Below are 20,400 nucleotides of genomic sequence, written 5' to 3'. Positions count from 1 at the left end.
GCCCCGCATCTCCCCGAACCCTGCCGCGGCCCCGACCCGGCTCCCGCGATCACCCTGCAGCTGCGGTGTTCTCTGCTTGCGCCCACCCGGGGCTCCTAGAGTCTGTGTGCCTGCGGCAGCATCCCGGGAGTCCCCTCCCTTAGTGGTGGTACGTCCCGGCGCTACGGCGTCCGAGCAAGGCCTAAAGGTCCGCGGCGCTGGCGGTTCGCGTTTCTCGTGTCTGTTTGACTGACAGCTGCTCCGCGGAGCGGCGGCGCGCGCAGGTACGGCGGGTCTGCGGGCTGGGGTCCCGCCGGCTCGATGGCTTCCAGACTCGAGCCAAGAGATGGCAACAAGTGGTGGTGGCGCGGCCGGGGCCATGAGGTCTTCCCGCCTCCTGGCCCGCACTCAAAGGGGTCTCGGTCTGGAACCCTTACCCGAGGTGCCCAGCCAGAGTCCCAACCGTGGAGTTTGGGACGTCCCCTCCCTTCCGCCGCTGCGGAACCGTCGGTCATACGGTGTCCCGGGTGCCGACAGCGTCCTCCCGCGCCCAGCAGTCCTCTTCTTCCTTGAGAAGGGGCTAGGGAAGGCTGTTCCCGCGGAGAGAGCAGGGTGGTGGTCCGGCAAGGCGTCGTGTAGGAGGCACCCTATGAACAGGCCTTCTTACTTTTTTTCTCTTGGGAAACTTGGCTCAGACGAGGAGATTGCCTGCGGGACCGCTAGGGGCCACAGGGCTGCCTCACCTGGAGTTGACCTAAGGACTTAAGGGAATGGACGAGTGCTGGTGTCTTAGGGACTGTATCACCCTCACCGCAGCGCCTTCTCGCTGTCCGGTTGGCTACCCTTGGGAGGACGAGGCAGCATGCAGTGAGAAGCTGGAAAGGTTCGTAGAGCTTGGGAAGTTTGGAGTCTGGTTAGAGTGAAGCCTCTGGTGTCCTAGACATTTGCCAGGTTCCTCTGTGGGAACAAAAGCTGTACTCTCCTTCGTTGCAGAAGAGGTCAAGAAGGGCCCTCAGGATCTTGCGTGTGGCTGGCCGGAGCCACTGCCCAGCTTGGTGGTTATGCCCCCGCTGTTACCCTGGACAGCCTCTCTAGCAATATTTGACATCCCCCAAGAAGCCACGTGCAGAGCCACGAGCTAGGCGACTTCCCGGTCCTGTCCCCTCCCCCAACATCCTGCCCTGGTCAGAGGGGCAGTGGGGCCTGTGAGTCACTGTGGCCTGGGATCAGACTCCGGATCAGGACTGAAGACTGCTGGTGGCCAGAGGTGAGGGTGGCAGGGGAGTAGGTTAGGAGATGGTGGGCCCTAAGGATGGGGTGGAGGCCAAAGACTTCTTGGAGGAGGGGCTCAGTTCGGGCCTGCCCCTGGAAGACTTGTTTACTTAGGGAGAGTTGGGGAGTGAAGGCTGTGCCAAGTTGACATTCCTAGAATTCCTGTGTGTGTGTGTGTGTGTGTGTGTGTGTGTGTGTTTTGTGTGTGTGTCGAAAGCCCACTAGCTTCCAGTGCCTATTGTGGGTGGTGGCATCTTCTCCTCCCCTAGTTCCTGCTCCAGCCCCCTGGATTCCCAGAAATGGTCGAGGCTAGAGAACTTCAGGCTATTGCTCATCTGCCCAGCGTGTGTGTGTGTGTGTGTGTGTGTGTGTGTGTGTGTGTGTGTGTGTGTGTGTCAGGATGTGTGTGTGTCAGGGTGGACACTCTGCCTCACTTCCCTTCAGAGCCCTGGCCAGGATCCCAGGCTCAGCTTCTGCCGCTACCTTTCCCTAACGTTATGTTGTGGAGTTCTCAGCTGGTGCTGTAGGAGACAGATGTGGGTCTCTGGACTGGCAAATGGCTCCCTGAGAATGGATGCTCAGCCTCTGGTGGAGGGTGGAGGGCACATTGAAGGAGGTGTGCCCATGTGTAGTTTCTAACCTATTTGCCACAGTTCCTGCCAGAGGAGGGGTCACTTCAGGGCAGGGGACAAGGAGGAAACCCATGATTGAAGCTTTAGCTGCCCAGCCCCTCCTACCCTGGGTGTTGCCCTGAAAACAGCCAGCCAAGAGAGGGTGCTGTACTGTGTGGTCTGGAGCACTGGGCTGGGTTTCAGCTGGCTTTACCGCCTGCACTGAGATGACAGCCTTAGTTTCCCCACTTGTAAACCTCTGGTGGGACCAGGGAGGGTCTCGATTCCTCAACTTAAGGCTGGCCATAAACTGGGGGAAGTGGGCGGGAGTGACTTCTCCCCAGGAACTCCAGCCTTGTGCTCTCTGTCTTGCTCCTGCAGGACAGTCGATCACCCTTAGGGTATGGTGTGTGAACGTACACACGCCTATACCTCACTCCCAGGTCATAGCTGTGGCACAGTGTGTCCGGTACACGCTGTCTAAATAGCTTTTGGAGCCTGTGGCTGAAACTGAAGTGACTAACTTAAGAACCTTTTAGGCTGTTGAGGCTGGGGTACTTGGGACCCGCACCTGAGCCACCTCAGTGCTTGGGGTCCTTGGCATTTTGGGGCAGGTGTGCTTTGTTCACACTTGGGTCTCAGTTAGGTTCCTTCTGTTTCCACTGCCCCAGGAGCTCTAACAGAAATACCGGAGGGGAAAGGCAGGAGGTGTATGGAAGGTGTTGTTTGGGGTGGCCAGAGCCCAGGGAGAAAGACTGGGCCCCTTTTCTGTCTTCACACAGAGAGATCTGCACTCCAAGCCCTGGCTCTATCCCTGAAGTGGTGGGAGGCTAGAGGTGTGTCTTCAGTGTCCAGGAGCTCCTGTGAGGCTGTGTGTGGCCCTCAGTCCCTGCTTCTTGGTGGGAGGTTTCAGCCTACTGGACCAGGAATTTGTGGTGCTCCTGCCCAGGGTGGGGGTCTAGGGCGGGCACTGAGGCCCTGCAGGGGCTGAAGCCACAGCAGGAAGGCAGACACCACAGCCTGTTTGGATTGGCACAAGTCTCCATGCTTCCTCAAAGAAGTGTGGAGCCTCTCAGCCTAGGGCCGGGGTAGGAGGAGGAGTGAGTGAGTGTGTGTGTGTGCGTGTGCGCGTGCTCTGCTTTCCCTCCTGAGCTGACTGGGCTAGGAGTGGTTGCTTACTCAGGGGTCCAAACAAGCTTCTGGGCCATTTCAGCTGCCACCCCACTGAGAGGTCCAAAGGTGGCTTGCTTTGCTTGCTGGCAACTACTTGCACCAGGCAGCAATGGTCAAACTTTGTCTAGAGTTTGGGCAGGTCTCTTTTTGAGTAGGAACCTGTTCTGGTCAGGTGGGTGTTCATGGTTTCCTTGGCCCATCCCCCAGGCTTCCCATCTGTACTTATTCACAACTGAGGATGGCCTTAGCTGGGAACCCTGTTGGCAGATGGCCCTCATGCCCAGACCACGGTGGTTGGGCACTAGGCCAGGGTGTTGAGGAGGTACCCCCTCCTGGCTCAGATGGCGTGGCCTTGCCTTGACCCTTTACTGTTATTGATCAGCCTGCACACCACACCCTGTGAGTTCTGTACTTGGCAGCAGAAATGGACCCGGTTCCTCACATGACTGTCCTGAAGCCGGCTAGACCAGCAGACTTCATGTTCATGTGGGTTTTCTAGATAGGGCCTTCTAAGCAGGAGAGTGGCACATGGTTTAGAGGCCAGCATCCAAATGCTGGCTCAGTGCTGAAACCAAACCGTTTCTCCTTTGCCTCAAGAACTTTTGGCACTTCTTGGGGAGCCCTTCCTATCCCCTTCCAGTTTTGGCTGTGTTAGTCACTTTCTTTATTTTAATTTTTGTTTTTCAAGACAGGGTTTCTCTGTATTGTTTTGGAGCCAGTCCTGGAACTTGCTCGGTAGACCAGGATGGTCTCGAACTCACAGTGATCCACCTGTCTCTGCCTCCCGAGCGCTGGGATTAAAGGCGTGCGCCACCAACACCCGGCTCTTTTCTGTTTTTGAGGTTCTTTATGCATCCTTGGTTGTCCTGGAACTCACTTTATAGACCAGGCTAGCCTCAAACTCAAAGAGACCCACCTGTCCTTGCCTCCTAAATGCTGGGGGTAAAGGTGTGTGCCACCACTGCCCAACAGTAATTTCTTTCTATTACTGTGATGAACATGACCAGAGCAATTTTTTTTTTGGTTTTACAACGAGACAGGGTTTCTCTGTATTGTTTTGGAGGCTGTCAGTCCAGCCTGGCCTCCTCGAACTCACAGAGATCCGCCTGCCTCTGCCTCCCGAGTGCTGGGATTAAAGGCATGCGCCGCCACCGTCTGGCTTGACCAGAGCAATTTTTAAAAAATGATTTATTTTTCTCTTTTCTGTAAATTGTTGTTTTGCCTGCATGTATGTCTATGTGAGGGTGTTTGATCCCCCAGGAACTAAAGTTACAGACAGTTGTGAGTGACTATGTGGGTGCTGGGAATTGAACCTGGGTTCTCTAGAAGAACAGCCAGCACTCTTACCGTCTGACTCATCTCTCCAGCCGGCCCAAAGCAATTTGGAGACATTTAATCTTTTTTTTTTTTTTTTTTGGTTTTTCGAGACAGGGTTTCTCTGTGGCTTTGGAGCCTGTCCTGGAACTAGCTCTTGTAGACCAGGCTGGCCTCGAACTCACAGAGATCCACCTGCCTCTGCCTCCCAAGTGCTGGGATTAAAGGCGTGCGCCACCAACGCCCAGCCTGAGAGATTTAATCTTACAGTACAATATGAAGGGAAGTCAGAACAGAAAATTCAGGCAGGAACCTAGAGGAAGGAACTGAAGAGACCAAGGAGGAACGATGCTTATTGGTTTGTTCTTCATGGCTTACTTAGCTTGCTTTTTTTTTTTTTTTTTCTCGAGACAGGGTTTCTCTGTGGCTTTGGAGGCTGTCCTGGAACTCACTTTGTAGACCAGGCTGGCCTCGAACTCACAGAGATCCGCCTGCCTCTGCCTCCCGAGTGCTGGGATTAAAGGCGTGCGCCACCACTGCCCGGCTTAATCCTATATTTTTGTATTTTTAAAAATATAACAAACAAAACAAACCAGGGCTGGAGAGATGGCTCAGCAGTTAAGAGCACTGACTGTTCTTCCAGAGGTCCTGAGTTCAATTCCCAGCAACCACATGGTGGCTTACAACCACCATGAATGAGATCTGGTACCCTCTGCTGGCCTGCAGGCCGAAGACTGTATACACAATAAATAAATAAAATATTAAAAAAGAGCTGGGCGGTGGTGGCACATGCCTTTAATCCCAGCACTCGGGAGGCAGAGGCAGGCGGATCTCTCTCTGAGTTCAAGGCGGGGCTGGACCGACAGCCTCTAAAACAATACAGAGAAACCCTGTCTCTTAAAAACCAAAAAAAAAAAAATTAACAAAGTTATTTTTTAAAAAATATAACAAACATCCATACCCTATCAAATAACCAAAGGCCATCCATATCTCCTCCCCCCAATTCTTTGGAATGTGGATGTCATTTTCTCCAAACTGCTTCCTGTTGTCTGTGGATGAAGTATCTTTATGATCACAGATACCTTTTAGGGGGGTCTTGCTTGATCAAGCCATATTAGCCTGGATGGAATCTTGCTTTTTATCCTCTGTGGAAACAAAAATAGAACTCCTCTCCAAAAGTAACATGTCCTTAGACTTAAATCTTGAAGTCAGGATTCCTTTAAAATATATATGTTGGTATAGCAACTGTCTCTCTGCAGTTAGCTCATTAATAATCAAAAATTCAATGAAAACACAATAATATACATAATTCAGAAAGCCTGTGTATTTTCCATCTTTACATGGCCCATTATAATTTTTTTATTCTATTCTTTTTTTTTTTTTGATTTTTCAAGACAGGGTTTCTCTGTATTGTTTTGGAAGCTGTCTGGAACTCGCTTTGTAGACCAGGCTGGCCTCAAACTCACAGAGATCCACCTGCCTCTGCCTCCCGAGTGCTGGGATTAAAGGCATGAACCACCAATGCCTGGATCTATTTGTTCTTTAAGGATCTTAGTTTATTATCCCTAAATTATTTTTTATGACTCTATCTTTTTTTTTTTTTGGTTTTTCGAGACAGGGTTTCTCTGTATTGTTTTGGAAGCTGTCTGGAACTCGCTTGGTAGTCCAGGTTGGTCTCGAACTCACAGAGATCCGCCTGCCTCTGCCTCCCGAGTGCTGGGATGAAAGGCGTGTGGCTAGCTTGCTTGCTTATACTCTGCAGGACCATCTGCTCAGGGTTGCACCACCCACAAGGGGGCTGAGTCCTTTCACATCCCATTGTTAATCATGAAAACGCCCTACAGAAAATTTTATTTATATATCTGCATGTATATCTATCTGTACACTATGTGAGTGCCCAGTGTCCACAGGGGCCAGGAGAGGGATTCAGAGCCCCTGGAACTGGAGTTACAGATTATTACAAGGGTGTTGGGAATCAAATCTAGGTTTTCTGGAATAGTCAGTGCTCTTAACTGTTGAGACATCTCTAATACCCTACAAGCTTTTTTTTTTTTTTTTTTTTTCTTTTGACACAGGTTCTCACTATGTATCCCTGGCTGTCCAGGAACTCACTATATAGATCACGCAGGCCTCAAACTCACAGAAATCAGCCTGCCTCTGCTTCCTGAGTGTTCAGATTAAGGCAAGAGCCACCATACCCAGCCTTTTTTTTTTTTTTAATTTGAGATAAGATCTCTCTATGTAGCCCTGGCTGTCCTGGAACTTGTGTGGACCAGATTGACCTTGAACTCATGGAGATTCCCCCTGACTCTGCTTCCTGAGTGGTCAATTTGATGGAGTCATTTTCTCAGTTGAGGTTTTCTCTTCTCAGATAACTTTCTCTCGTGTCAAGTTGACAAAAAACTAACTAGCACAGCTACGTGTGTGTGTGTGTGTGTGTGTGTGTGTGTGTGTGTGTGTAGAACTGGGGCTCAGGATGGCTGCTCCTGGGTTCTCTTGCATATATCCTCAGTCTGCAGTTCTGACTCTTGGTTTCCTCACAGCTCCATCGGATGCCTCTGGAGCACATCATGGGGAATTGCAACCCCAGCCTCAGGTCCAGGGGATAAAGGTGACCAGGTAGACTAGGCTTATTTATATACTGCTGAGAGGTCAGCCGCATGTTCTTGACCCAGGGCTTCAGGCTTACCTCCAGAGGAGTGCTCTGGTACCTAATCCCATTGGGGTGATGTCAGTATGGGTGACGGTTTGGTCAGTGGGGGTATAGCTTTTCTGGTCAGTTCTGGATCTTTCCTGGGTCCTGTGGCTCCTGTCTCCACTGGTGGCTAGATATTGTATGTACATGGCCTACATGCATTAATACCATTATATAGGCACCTCTCCACCCCAGCCCTCAGTGGTGTCTATCTGACTGAGTCAAGCCAAGGGAAGAAGATCAGGGACCATGGGTCACAAGGATTTTTTTTAGGAGTCATCAGCTGCTTGCTGCTCTCTAGGCAGAGCCTGCAGGCTGTGGTTTCTGCTGGGTAAAGGATGTGGTACCACCCAGCTCTGTCTCTTTCTTGGGGTCCAGACACATCAAAGAAAACTTAAGGGGAATGGAGAGGTAGGGGACTGAGGCAAACCCCACGTTGAGCAGGCACTAGCAGGCACATATCTTGGGCTCCCCTGTCCTCACCCCAAGAACACCCTGAGCACTTAGGCTTGTGTGCTGGGGTTGCAGTTTGCCATTGTTCCCTCTGGGGGGCAGCAGTAGGCTGGTGCAGTGAGCCTAGGTGCTGGGCTGGGACCTGCAAATCTCATTTAAGCATGGGGTTCCTACTAAGAGGCAGCCCATTTAAGAGCTATCCATGGACATCCTTCACTTTTCTCTTTTCCTCATTCCTCCTGCTACCTCTTGTGCTGCCTCGCTCAGAGACATTCAGCTAAAGTTGTTCTTGTTTTGCCTTCCCTCTTGTCTTCTGGGCTGCAGATCAGATGGGAAAACTTGGTCCCATGTTTAGTTCCTGGGGATCTCATGATTTTTATCCTTTGATGTGCTGGGGCTCAGAGATTGGAGGATGTGGCCCGTCAAGGGATCATCACCCCTCATCTTTGATGGACTAGTATGTATCTGGGCACACCTGCAAGGGGCATTGGTGCCACTTACCATGCACTTGTCTGCCTGAGATGGTGTTCATTATTCTCCCTGAGCTGGTCAAAGTGAAATTCCAGGTTCCTGGCTATGCAGTTTATAGAATGGCACCAGCAGGACTCTCAAAATGGCCCATGGCTCTGATGGAATCTGGCTTTGCTCCCACTACCCCTAGGAGAATGGACTAGACCAGAGGTTGGGCTGATTCAGTGAGCACTCTGGACCAGCAGGGGGCTGTCTGGGGTTCTTTGGCGTCTTTTCTTGGCTACTTTGGTTCTTGAATTCTCTTTTTAAGTTAGAAAAATCTCATGGACACCGTACCCTCTCAGGCACTACGGGCCCGCCAAGGTGCTTGAAAGCCAGAGCAGCCCAAGTTGCCACCAACAGCAATTGGGGTCACCTTTTCATTTGCTTGGAGCTTTGCAGATCCTTTTGTGGTTGGAGATCTGCCGCAGAATGACCGGCGGGCCTGTTGGGGGTGGCCTGGGGTGTAGGTTTGGGGCCGAGAACTGCTGCGACCTCATTCCCCGCCCAGTCCCCTCAAACGTTCCCCCTGTCCTTCAGCTGCATCTTCCTCGGAGACCCCGGGAGGAGGCGGGGGCTCGGGGTCGTAGCTATTGGCCGGTGGGGCGGGGTCCTTGAGGGGCGGGGCCGCGCTGGATTGGCTGGGCGCGCTTCGGGCGCAGCGGGCCGGCCCGCAGGTGTCTGGCCGAGGGGTGGGAGCCAAGCTGCGCGCCCGCTGCTACCGCGGGCCCGGGAGGGGCGGGAGCCCGCTGGTATGGTGCGGATGGGGCGTACAGCGGCAGCGGGCGCGGATCGCTGACAACGGTCGCTGCCAGTGAACCTGGCGGTGGGAGCCTAGCCTCCCCAGCGCGATGCGCCGCTCCAGCACGGACGAGTCCACATACCGGCGCAGCCCTTCTCCGGAGAGCAAAGAGCCGGGCTTCGCGCGCGGCGGCCCCTTTCGGCGCTGCAGCAGCTTGTATGGGCAAGCGGGCGCTGGCGACGCCGGGGATGCGGGCGGCGGCTTCTTCGGCCTGCACACGAACCCCGGCCCCAAGGCGGCCCAGGCGCGCTATACGACTCCCAAGGGCAACAAGTATGTGGTCTTCTACCTAGACCTCTCCTTCATCTTCCTTCTAGAGCTGAAGCGCTGCAGCATGGCGCGCGGCTGCCTCCAGGGTGTCAAGTACCTCATGTTCGCCTTCAACCTGCTCTTCTGGGTGAGTGTGGGGTTCGCTGCTCTGCCAGTGGCTGCCAGGAGCCCACACCTCTTTTCTCCTCTGCTGTGGAGACAGGGCGTGTGCGCACGTGCTCACAGGACCAGTCGGTACCGAGCCTTGCCTCTCCTGGGCTCCAGGCGTAGAACTGATCACCTTCTCTGTGCACTGAGCCACGGGTGCCTCTTCGTCACCCTCTTCCCCGCCCTTCCTCTTCAGCCTATGTCCTTGCCTCACCCCCTTCAGACTCTGCCCCTCTGGGAGATTAACCCACCAGGTCCTGATGCCCAGCTGGTCCCCCAGGATCCAGAAGATCAAGGGTATGTGTACTGCCTGACCAATAGAGCCTAGGGAGGTATCACAGACATTGGCCACAGACTTTCCACGCACATGGGTGGCATTTGGCTCCCTGCCACCTCAGCAGAGACTCCAACTTTTGCTGGGGTATGTTGAGGTTGCTCAGACATGGGATAACGCTCAGTTGGGGCTTGCATGATGGTAGAGCAGAAGATGGCCCTCTCCAGGCTAGATGGAGGACAATTTGCACACATCCTCACCCCCACTCCACGATACTGTGGAGTGGGCCAGGTGTCACATCTGATTATCACCTGGTGTTGGACTTGACTGAGTCTGGAGTCTGAGCACAGGATGCTGGATTTGATTAGAGGTGACCCTTTATTACCTGGGCATGGCCTGGAGCTACACTTACTAGCTGGAAAGCTTGGAGAATGGTGCCCAAGGTCATTCCATACTCTACCTTGGTTCCTTAGCCAACTTTCTGGGAGTGGGTGTGTGTGACTGAGGACAAGGGGTGTGGTTGGAGTGAGGGAGTCTGGGAGTGAGAGGATGAGGGGCATCACTGGGATCCCCGCTTGCTGCGCATTTGCATGCAGCTCAGTTCAAGTCAAATGTGTAGAAACCTAGGTCCACCTTCCTGACCTCCCTGTTGCTGGGATTTGCTGCGACTCTGGGCTGCCCCACCTGTCCCATCTTCCCCTACCCCATCAAGAGTTCTCAGCAAGAGGCTCCTAAGAGATGGGCCAGGTCCGGGAATACTCACATACCAGGTGGCATCAGCGATAGTGTGGGCTGAAGCTGTAACCAGCCCGTGTAAGGCGAATGCTTCTGCCTGAGGGACTTCAGTGGGCACCGGTATGTGATCAGTAGCAAATGGTTCGCAGGGTCAGGGTGTCTCTGACATTGTGACAGTGGGGAGGAGGATGACTGTAGGCAACAGTATGACAGGTGGAAGAGGCCCAGGAACTGCAAATGACAATGTGACAGTGTAGCAGTGCCCAGACCTGACAGCTCTAGGTCACTTGATGGTAGCAGGCAGTATATCTGCAGAAGAGGGAGAGGAAACAGGCGTGTGGGGGCTGGGTAGTGTTTGCTTTGGGGAGGCAGAGGCTGCTCCGGCAGACCTTGTCCCTCCATTCATTGCCCTCTTCCTGATCTGGACACAAGGAGAAGAGCCCACCTTCTCTAGAGCAGACACAGTCCACTGAGCAGTGGATACCATTCTCTACCAGAGAAAGAAACAACCAACACCCCTTCTCTTATGCACATGGACCTCCAGCTTTGCAAACAGGAGTGCATGCCTCAACACCATTAGGGTTTCCCTCCAGCTTGCTTCCCACTGAGGGGTTGCAGGCAACCATGTGAAGGGTGCTGTGAACAGCATGGCTTTGCCTAGAAGTGCCTGTGCTGGGTTTGGCAGAGTCTGTCTGGGCTAGCAAATATGAGAGTCCATCCATCTGGCCTGGTCAGTGTGATGCCAGTTCACATTGTCCCTGGTACCTGTGAACTAAATCCCCCTCCTGCTGGTGACAGGCTGTGGGTGGGAGGGCCAAAGCACCCCCTACCTGAGACCCTGACTCCTGAGCCACTTAAACAATTCAAGATCACAGGCAGGACCCCAGTCTCTGCTACGTATCCTGCCTCAGTATCCCTACTAGAATTAACCAGACAACCAGAGTCAGAGCTACAGTGACCCCTAGACCTGTGTGAGGACCTGAAGGGCCTTTTCCCTCCTTCAGCAAATAGGCTCTTACTGAGCAGTGATGCTCAATGCTACTGGGCAGTTGGCCAACCTAGTATTGAGGTGTGCATGGGGTAAGGACTAGTTGGTAGGGGCTGGAGTGCCTCAGGGAAGTGGGCTGAGTATATGACCCTTGAACACAGTTGAGTGGGTAGGTGGTATTGGGTGCTGGCCACTGGCAGTAAGGGAGTGGGGGCTGAACAGCTCCTGGGACCCCTGTTTCAAGCCTCTGAGGCTGCATTGTCAGCTGGGCCTCTGCCAGCAAAGCTCTTTCTGTAATGGAAGTTGAGGTCCCCTGGGATGGAGGGGAGTCAGTGAAGCCTGCTTCTTCCTGTCTCTTCTCTCCTTTGCCCTCCCCTCCCCTGGCCTGGGCTTAGGGACCCATCCACCTTCCTGGGCAGCTACTGTGGTGTAAGGGCTAGGGCTAGTCTGAGTGGGGCTGAGCTCCTCAGCAAGATGAGGACCTTTCCATGACTCTTCCGTGTCCAGATGCTAGAGATGCTGGTAGCCAGGCCTTAGCTGTGTAGTTGGCCCCTCTACACACGCACTGGCCAGTCTGCGGCCTTTCCTTTAGTGCTTCCGGGCAGGTGTCCCTCTCCTGTCTTCAGTCTAGCACAAAGTACAGCTGTTCCCTGCATGGTATGGTCAGTGTCTGTTTAGATGAACAAGATAGAGGTCAGATTCATGCCTGCCACCCAGACACTGTGTGACCTGAGAAAGTCCTGTATTCTTGGCATCTCAGATGCTCCATCTTGACCACACTGGATCATGCAAGGTGATCCAAAGGAAAGGCTTGTGGATCAGGGTCCCTTAGCTCCCACCTAGGTGGCCTGTGATGACCCTAGGTGGATAACCCGCTGGGCAGAGGCCCTGAGCCAGAAGGGGTGCAGGAGGCAAGCTCCACTTGTCTCTCCTTAAGGAGGGTACTTGGGCCCCAACCTGGCCCTGCTCTGCCTGGGCTGTCACCATTGCAGCCTTGCTACTTGCCTTATGCTCTCCGAGAGGAAGGCACAGGGGTCTGCCCCTCCCTACACTGGCAGTAAGATGCAGGGTACACACCTTGCTGGCCCTTGGTTGTCTTTTGCTTTTGATGAGCTGAGATGGTATCTGATGGACAGTGACCCTATTGTTGGCTGACACTTTCAATCTGGTGGATGAGGGGACCAGAAAATGGCAAAGGGTTCTGTCCAGCTCCTTGGAAGAATCAGGACGTTCAGGGACTAGGAGACCTCCTTGATTCTGTTACAGCTTATATTTGTGATGGGGGGCGGTGGCAGGGAATTGCCCCCTACAAGAAGTCACAGTTTTGTCTGTTCTTTGGTATGTTAGTGGCTCTGACAATGTCCTGAGCTGAAAGACAACAAAGTGTATTTTTTATGATTTATTTATTTGATGTATATGAGTGCTCCATCTGCATGCACACTTTATGACAGAAGAAGGCATCAGATTCCACTATAGATGGTTGTGAGCCACCAGGTAGGTTCTGGGAATTGAACTCAGGACCTCTGGAAGAGCAGAGACAAGTTGGGCCGTGGTTGTGCCTGCCTTTAATCCCAGCACTTGGGAGGCAGAGGCAGGCGATCTCTTGAATTCAAGCTACAGAACGTGTGCCAGGACAGGATCCAAAGCTACACAGGGAAACCCTGTCTTGAAACACACACACACACACACACACACACACACACACACACACACACACACACACACACACACACACACACACTCGGGTTCTCCCTGTCCCTTCTCCCCAGGTTATTAGAAGTCCGGCAGCCTGAGCAGCATTGTGGGCCTGAGCGGGGTGTCCCTGTGCCCCTCACCACTCCCCCTGGCTTGCCCTGGGCCACACACCGAGCTACCCCAACCCTGCCCTCCATCCTCTAGCGCTTCCTCCCCCTGTGGGGGCACTGGGGGTGATGGGAAGGTCGAAAGGCGCTGGGAGTGGGGAAAGGGTTTTAAAAAAATGTTATTAATAATATGCAGAAGAGATGATGATGCCAGCAGACACCCCCAGCCTCACTCCCCACATACTAGAGAACCCCAGGATAGTGGGGACAGGGCTGGAGCCTGTTCTTCCCCAACTCTCTCCCCTCTCCAAACACACACACCACACGCTGAGACAGCTTCACTTATCCCATCTTTCCTCATTTATGATGACATTGAACTCCTAACCCTGCTGTTTCCACCTTTCAAGTGCCAGGAATACTGGTGTGCACCACCACATATGGTTTATGTGGCGCTGGGTGTCTAACTCAGTGCATGTTTGACAAACACTCTACTCACTCAGCCATATCCCCAGGTGTCCATTCAATTTTAAGTGCACAAATTCACCCCACTGGGATAACCAGCATCCTAGCTAAGATGAGGAAGGTTCCTGACAACCTGACAGGAGAGAGGCTTCTGAACAAAGCCTTGGCTTATACAGGAGGTCTAGCCCCTCCACCTCCACCAAAGATGTGGCTAGCTGCCCAGCCATCTGCCACATTGAGCTGTATGACTGGAGGGGTGGTGGGCAGAGACCTGTTGGCACCCACCTCTGTCGATCTGGACAGGCACATTTGGTGGGCACCTAGTATACCATGTGGCACTCAGCCTGAGGTTGATCTAAGGGGCTAGAGGCTAAGGCACCTGCTGTGCACAGGTTTGGGTGGTATCTGGGTAACAGCTCATTACCCCTCTTAGGGACTGCCATGGGTATCATAGCAGAGTGATTGGCATGTGGCTGAGGTAGGCTGTGCTTGGGGCCAGGCACACTGCATGAAGATCAGCCAGGTTAGGATGGCGGATCATGGTGGCAGGAGGTCTTGTCCCTGAGCGATGTTCCCAGCTACTGTCTCTTAGGATCCTAGCTTCTCTGCAGACTGCTGTGGGAAGTGGGCTTTGCCTCCCACCAGGGCTTCTCTCTAGTCTTCGGAGAAGAGAGCCAGCAATGGGAGGTGGTCTGTCTTAGGAGATGGGCTCAGGATGCTGGGGGAGCATTGTAGATTTGGGATGGGAGTCTGAGCTCCATCCCCAGTTTTGATTCAGGAGAGGCCTTGCTTCAGGCCCTCAGGGCTCAGCCCTGAGTCCTGCCCTTCTCATCTTGTGAGTCTAATGGACCCATTTTCTCTTGCTCTTTGAAGCTGTAATTTCCCTGCCAAAATGTTTTAAAAGCTGCATGTACTGAAACATTTTCAAAATTACAGGTACAATACTCTTACCCCATACACAGTTTCATTAGTGCCACCCATGTGTGCTCAGGCTGTCAAAGGGGTGGCCCCTTAGGATGGTGGTAGTTCCGGATGTGCTGCTCATGTATGACAATGCATGTAACACCGCTGGGTGGCAGTGAGGAGCACCTGGGCTGGTGTTTGTCACAGTGAGACTATCTGGTAGTGAGTTATTGTCTTTCCTGCTGTCTCTGGGTGGAGGGAAGCATGTCTTAACCATGTCAGTGAAGGAGACCAGTTCTCTTCTTTGTGTGGGGTCCCTCTCTGCCATTCCTGTCTTGGAGACTGTCCCCTCTTGGAATGGGGCATCTTCCCCCACCCCCAGTGGTGTCAGCTGCTTTGCACAGCATGTCCTCCCTATGCCCTTCTTGGTCTAATGGGGCCGGGGGCACTCCAACAGCTCACTTTCCTGCTGACATGAGCCGTCTGCTGTCCTTGAAAGACAGAGGCGGATGTGTAGACAGCTTGGGTCTTAGTGACATTTATTACCATTGCACCAGCATCTTTCCCTTCCCCCGTTCAAGGACCTGCCATCATAAGCATGAGTGCTCACCCTGGATGTGACCCTCCCAGATGTGACTCATTTGGGGTCACGACTCCTCTGGGGCAGTATTATGCCTGAGGTCAGCCCTATGTGTTGGTGTCTCTTGAGGCCTCTTGCTACTTTTGACTTGCAGCTCTTCTAGGGCAAGTACAGTGTGGAGTGAGGGTGGGGTGTCCTGCTCTTTCCACTTCAGTCTTGGTAGTTCTGATCCAGTCCAGAGTTGCAGGCAGGGTATTAACTTCTGCTTAGCAGTGTAGGGGCCCTGGAGGTCCTTCCATAACCTTTGAGCCACACTACTGGTTCTTGGAAGGCCTCTTGATGCTTGGGAACTGCCAGAGGCCATGGGAACAGCCCACAAGACAGGTGAGGCCCTGCTTGCTATGCCCTGGAGAAGCCTCCCAGATCCAGCAGCTTTCTGTGTTTGTGGAATGATATTGTCAAGAGCTCCCTCAAACCATAAAGGAGGCATCTCTGTAGACTGGCTTACCAGAACTACCTTGTGGCTGTGAAGTCACCCAGGCCATATGCTCACCTTCTCCAGGCAGGTTCCCTGACTTTTCTCCAGGATCCAGAGCTTCCCATATGGCCAGCCTTTCCAGGTCCCTTTGCTTCCTGATGACTCCACAGTAGTGTCTCCAGGAGCTACCTGGAACTCACAACCTTGGGTTAGAGCCCACATCATGGGCTCCTGTGCCATGTCCTCTCCAGTTCTGTTGGATTGCCAGGCCTTTTTCCAGAGCTCGTCAGCTGTTGGTCCATCCCTAGCCTTCTGGAATGCATCACCCTTCCTCCCCAAATGACACAGAGCACAAGACCTCAAATGAGGGTGGAGCCATAGTTCCCCCCCCCACCATGGCAGCCCTGTATCCTGAGACAGACTAGATGTCCCTGTCACCATGCCATGATGAGCCCTCTAGTCAACCACCACCACATGCCTTTCTTCTCTGCTTTCTCTTGTTTTGGTTTTTATGAAAATGAGTGATGAGAGCCCAGTGGGTGGGTGGCATGCACATTTAATTATACCACTCAGGAGTCAGAGTCAAGTGGATCTCTGAGTTTGAGGCCAGCCTAGCCTATAAAGTGAGTTCCAGGACAGCCAGGATTACACGGAGAAATCCTGTCTCAAGAAAACAAAACAACAACATAAAAAGTGGAAGAAAAAGTGATGAGACGCAGGTGGGCGAGTAGTTGCAGGTGCTCTGGTGAGATCCTCTGATTGGTACCAAAGAGCTATTGCTAACTTGATTATGAGCAGAAGTGTGCTGAGCCAGGGCTCTCCCTGCTCAGGGTTATGGGTAGCCCAGGACACTAGAAGCCCAGGGCAAAGGAAGCCACATGGTTGGGTGGGCCACTCAACTGCCATGGCCTCTGTAGGGTGTTGGGGAAGGAAGGTTGTAGGGCCAGAGGGCCATAGGAGATTCAGTGCCTTCTGACCAGGCATAGGGCTGGTGGATGCTTCCTGCAGGGAATCTGAAGGCATAGTCTCGCTGGGGTTGTATAAGGAGGTGTACTCTGCCACAGACCACTGTGAGTGGGAGGAAGGGGAGGAACTTGTGGATGGAGCCCTGCCACAGCAATCAAGCTGTCTCCAGTGGTTCCCAGGCTGACAGCGTTGGCCTGAACTTGTGGATGGAGCCCTGCCAGTCACCTTACCCTTTCTGTTTCTTCACTGCCTTGGTCCTAGCTGGGTGGCTGTGGTGTCCTGGGCGTTGGCATCTGGTTGGCTGCCACACAGGGGAACTTTGCCACCCTGTCATCCTCATTCCCATCTTTGTCGGCTGCCAATCTACTCATCGTCACTGGTACCTTCGTCATGGCTATCGGCTTCGTGGGCTGCATTGGGGCCCTCAAGGAGAACAAGTGCCTACTGCTCACCGTGAGTTGTTGAGCCACTGTGGGTGGCTTGCCATGCCATCAGCTCCACCTGGGGCTGTCCAGCACCAGGGTTCTGTGTGGTCTTCCAGGCCAGGTGGGGCTGGAGGGGTCACTCAAGAGAATACATCATAGCTGGGGCTGGGGCTGAGACAGGACAACCATGAGGTCCAGGATAGTCTGGGGTACAGAGTAAGACTCTGCTCAAAATAAAGTTTAAAAGGGAGAGGGCTCTAGAGCTATACATCTAGAAGAATGCTTGCATGATATGCATGAGGCTCTGGGTTTGAGTTCCAGCACCACATGTGCAAAAGGGCATACCACAGTTTGGAGAGACTTCTCTTGACAAGGCTTAGACCCAAGAACTTAGGCATGCCCACATGTGTGGCCCTTAATGGACTATTCTGAGGCTTATCCTTGTAGTGGCTCTACCCCAGCTTCTTGTCCTGCCCCTGCCCCTGCCCCTGCCCCTGCCCTCTGTGGAAATCTCACAGCACCATTTGGTCTTGGGAATATATTTATGGGAAGGAAGCTATTTCCTCCTCCACAGTTTATAAAGTTAATCACAGGTAATTAGGAAAGGATTCCTGGAGGTGCTTACAAATTAATGTGCCTGACAGAGGCCTCAAGCGGCACGGCTGGCGGACTGAAGCTCCATGTCAAGACACTTTCCCCTACCTGGGGCAGGGGTTTGCTCAGGGCCTCAATCTCTTGTAGAGACAAACTGTTCCCTCTCCCATCCCTCTAGGGGGATACGGCAGAATGTTCACAGGCCCCTACTAGGTGTTATTTGGGATCTCTTTGAACTGTCCAAATTGTGGCTGGGAATGGAGCTTAGCAGCAGAGTACTTGCCTAACATATCCTGGCATGGGGGTGGGGCTAGTGGGAGCAAATAGGGCAGGAGTCTGGGGAACAGGGACACATAACCACATGATGTTTAGATCAGGTGTGGGGGTAGAATCCAGGCCAGCAGACCACTTAGGCTCTGGGGGATGATCTGGCCTGGCTCTGAGTTCTATGGTGTAGTGGGAGCTCGGGGACTCTCCAGGAGGAGGGTGTGACTAAGGGACATCTTCTCTACAGTTCTTTGTGCTGCTGCTGCTGGTATTCCTGCTGGAAGCCACCATTGCTGTGCTCTTCTTTGCCTACAGTGACAAGGTATGTTGCTACAAATGGGCAGCATATAGGGTGCTGGGAGACTCAGTGTAGACACAGTACGCAGGGATCTGTGTAGTGGCTCTGGTTGTATGGATGGCATAATGTTCTTAATTCCTAGGTCAGGGTCCTCCAGTGAGTGCAGGTTGCTAAGCATACTCCGTCCCAGCCACCCCAACTTACACTGCAGCATACTGTGTGACATACCTATCTGTCTGGTCACAGTTGGATGGGTTTACTGACATATGTGAGGATCTTGAGTCATAGTAGTGCTATGTTCCAAGCTCCTGTGTCCCTGACTTCCTCATAGGACCTCCTTTCTGTAAAGTGCCCCTGGACTACAGGAAGCTCCCTGTACATGCTGGAACTGTCCTCTTCAGTGCCCTAGTTCCTTTAGTGGAGATCTAGGGATGAGGCCCATGCCCTCAGCTGTAGAGCAGACATGCCTGCTTGTACTAGCAAGTAGACTGCAGCCCTCCCTTAGCCAACAAGAGGAGAGATGAGAGGGTAAAGGCCTGCACTAGGGTCCTTGGAATTCTGGGAAGATATGAGCCTGGGCCTATGTCCTGGGTGTGACTGGGTGGCAGGGTAAGGGGTAGTCCTAGGAAACAGGCAAGTTCAGGTGGGAGGGGCATGTGATATTGATGAGGGATGGTGTCTGTTTTGGTATTCACTGGTGGCCTGTTAACAGATTGACAGTTATGCCCAACAAGACCTGAAGAAGGGCCTGCATCTGTATGGCACACAGGGCAATGTGGGCCTCACCAACGCCTGGAGCATCATCCAGACTGATGTGAGGCTTGGGCAGCCTTCTTGGTATGGCGGGGCCAGCAGGCGGGGGTGGGTGTTGTGACTGCCTCTCTACCCGTCCTTTGCTTTCCTCCTGCTCCTAGTTCCGTTGCTGTGGAGTCTCCAACTACACTGACTGGTTTGAGGTATACAATGCCACCCGTGTTCCTGACTCCTGCTGCCTGGAGTTCAGTGACAGCTGTGGGTTACACGCACCTGGTACCTGGTGGAAATCGGTAAGGGCTTTTTCCCTCCTCTGGTGGGTGGCTGCAGAGGTGGGGTCCCCCAGCTGATCCTGGTTCCCCTGCAGCCCTGTTATGAGACAGTGAAGGCCTGGCTCCAGGAGAACCTGCTAGCTGTGGGCATCTTTGGACTGTGCACGGCGCTGGTGCAGGTGAGCAGAGCTGGGCAGGGCCGGGCAGAGCCAGGCAGGGTTGGGCCTGGTGTTCCTGACCAGAGAACACAGTGGCAGAGGATTTACCCTCAAGAGCCTGTGACCTGGGCAGGCAGGTAACAATGCAGATTATAAGAAGTCATTGTCTCAGAGGAAGTTCACTAGGGGAGGTGATTTTTGGTATCTCAAGGACCAAGTACTACCCAGTGCAGAGCCTGTTGTCACTTAGTGGGTCAAGCACTGCCAGGCAGCTATACTGGTTGGTAGTAACAGGACTTCCTAGTGCAGGATGAGGGTAGCACTTGAGACCCTGATACCTCCCCCTAGGGTCATAGCCATCCACAGAAGTGCTGAGAGTTGGCTGTGGGACACTCCAGGCTAAGTGGGACAGACCTACAGGGCAGCCATAACTTGGTAAGCAGATACTCAGTTGGCTACAGCTAGGTCAGTGGGTACACTAGGGTAAGCAGCCTGACTTAGACCAGGTAGGAGAGAGGTGTGACCTAAGGTACAGAACACAACTTTCCCTGGGGATGAGTTATAAGAGTCGGGTAATAGCCTGCTGTCCCAGGAAGCTTAGTCTGAACACAGCCAGAGTACTGCTGAAGACCAGGCCCTTCCGCCTATGGGCAAAGGCCTGTGACCTCTTGTTTCCACAGATTCTGGGCCTCACCTTCGCCATGACCATGTACTGCCAAGTGGTAAAGGCGGACACCTACTGTGCATAGGTCTCTCAGCTTCTGCTTCTCTGCCAAAGGACCCTGCCCATGGGGAGATGTCCAAACCCGCTTCTCATGCAGGACGTGGTGCTCCGCTGAATGGAGGGGGAAGAGCTTGAGGCCAGAGCACCCAGGATCCACCCCTGTACCTAAGGGGCTTCTGCTTGGGTGGCTGCAGAGTCACCAGATTATAGGGTTGGTGCCAACCAAGCATGGCACCCAGGGCTAATTGCCCAGGGAACTTTGACACTTTTTATATCCATATATCTTCCAGTATTCACACAGGATAGGGTCCCCAATCTTGCATGAATGCCAGGTTGGAGTCAGGCCCAGTCTGCTCAAGGCCCACGATGGTCCTGGTGCTCAAGGCACGACCAGGTCCCATGATTCCATTCCATGATGATGTCGTGGTACCGGGTGCATCTTAATAAAGTGTGTGAGCAGTCCCTGTGACTAGCTGGACACACAAAAGTTGTACA

The 20,400-nt window shown here is 53.2% G+C and overlaps 1 protein-coding gene across 4 annotated transcripts; it reads left to right on the top strand.

The window, feature by feature from the left end:
- The first annotated feature begins 20 nt into the window (after positions 1 to 20).
- Positions 21 to 20,400, top strand: Tspan4 (tetraspanin 4). Of its 4 annotated transcripts, none has more exons than XM_040751453.1 (8): positions 21 to 148; positions 9,127 to 9,206; positions 16,676 to 16,867; positions 17,948 to 18,022; positions 18,711 to 18,812; positions 18,913 to 19,044; positions 19,119 to 19,202; positions 19,862 to 20,400. In XM_040751453.1, exons 2-8 carry the CDS (start codon positions 9,144 to 9,146, stop codon positions 19,928 to 19,930), a joined length of 717 nt encoding a protein of 238 aa, XP_040607387.1. In that variant the 5' UTR covers positions 21 to 148; positions 9,127 to 9,143; the 3' UTR covers positions 19,931 to 20,400. The 4 variants fall into 4 exon arrangements, with proteins under 4 accessions (XP_040607387.1, XP_005064254.1, XP_005064255.1 ...); XM_005064197.4 differs by having other exon boundaries at positions 124 to 263; XM_005064198.4 differs by lacking the exon at positions 21 to 148 and adding an exon at positions 1,111 to 1,246.

Source organism: Mesocricetus auratus, unplaced genomic scaffold, assembly GCF_017639785.1.
Source record: "Mesocricetus auratus isolate SY011 unplaced genomic scaffold, BCM_Maur_2.0 Super-Scaffold_4256, whole genome shotgun sequence".
In the NCBI taxonomy this organism is placed as follows: Eukaryota; Metazoa; Chordata; class Mammalia; order Rodentia; family Cricetidae; genus Mesocricetus; species Mesocricetus auratus.
The sequence above is the reverse complement of the archived record's forward strand: the minus strand, read 5'-3'. Positions and strand labels throughout refer to the sequence as shown.

Excerpts from the sequence above, each read along its gene's own strand:
- Tspan4 (XM_021227687.2), top strand. The coding sequence starts at position 8,859 with ATGCGCCGCTCCAGCACGGACGAGTCCACATACCGGCGCAGCCCTTCT. Across the intron at positions 18,813-18,912 it reads GGAGCATCATCCAGACTGAT|TTCCGTTGCTGTGGAGTCTC; the intron begins GTGAGGCTTGGG and ends TCCTGCTCCTAG. Across the intron at positions 19,045-19,118 it reads CTGGTACCTGGTGGAAATCG|CCCTGTTATGAGACAGTGAA; the intron begins GTAAGGGCTTTT and ends GTTCCCCTGCAG.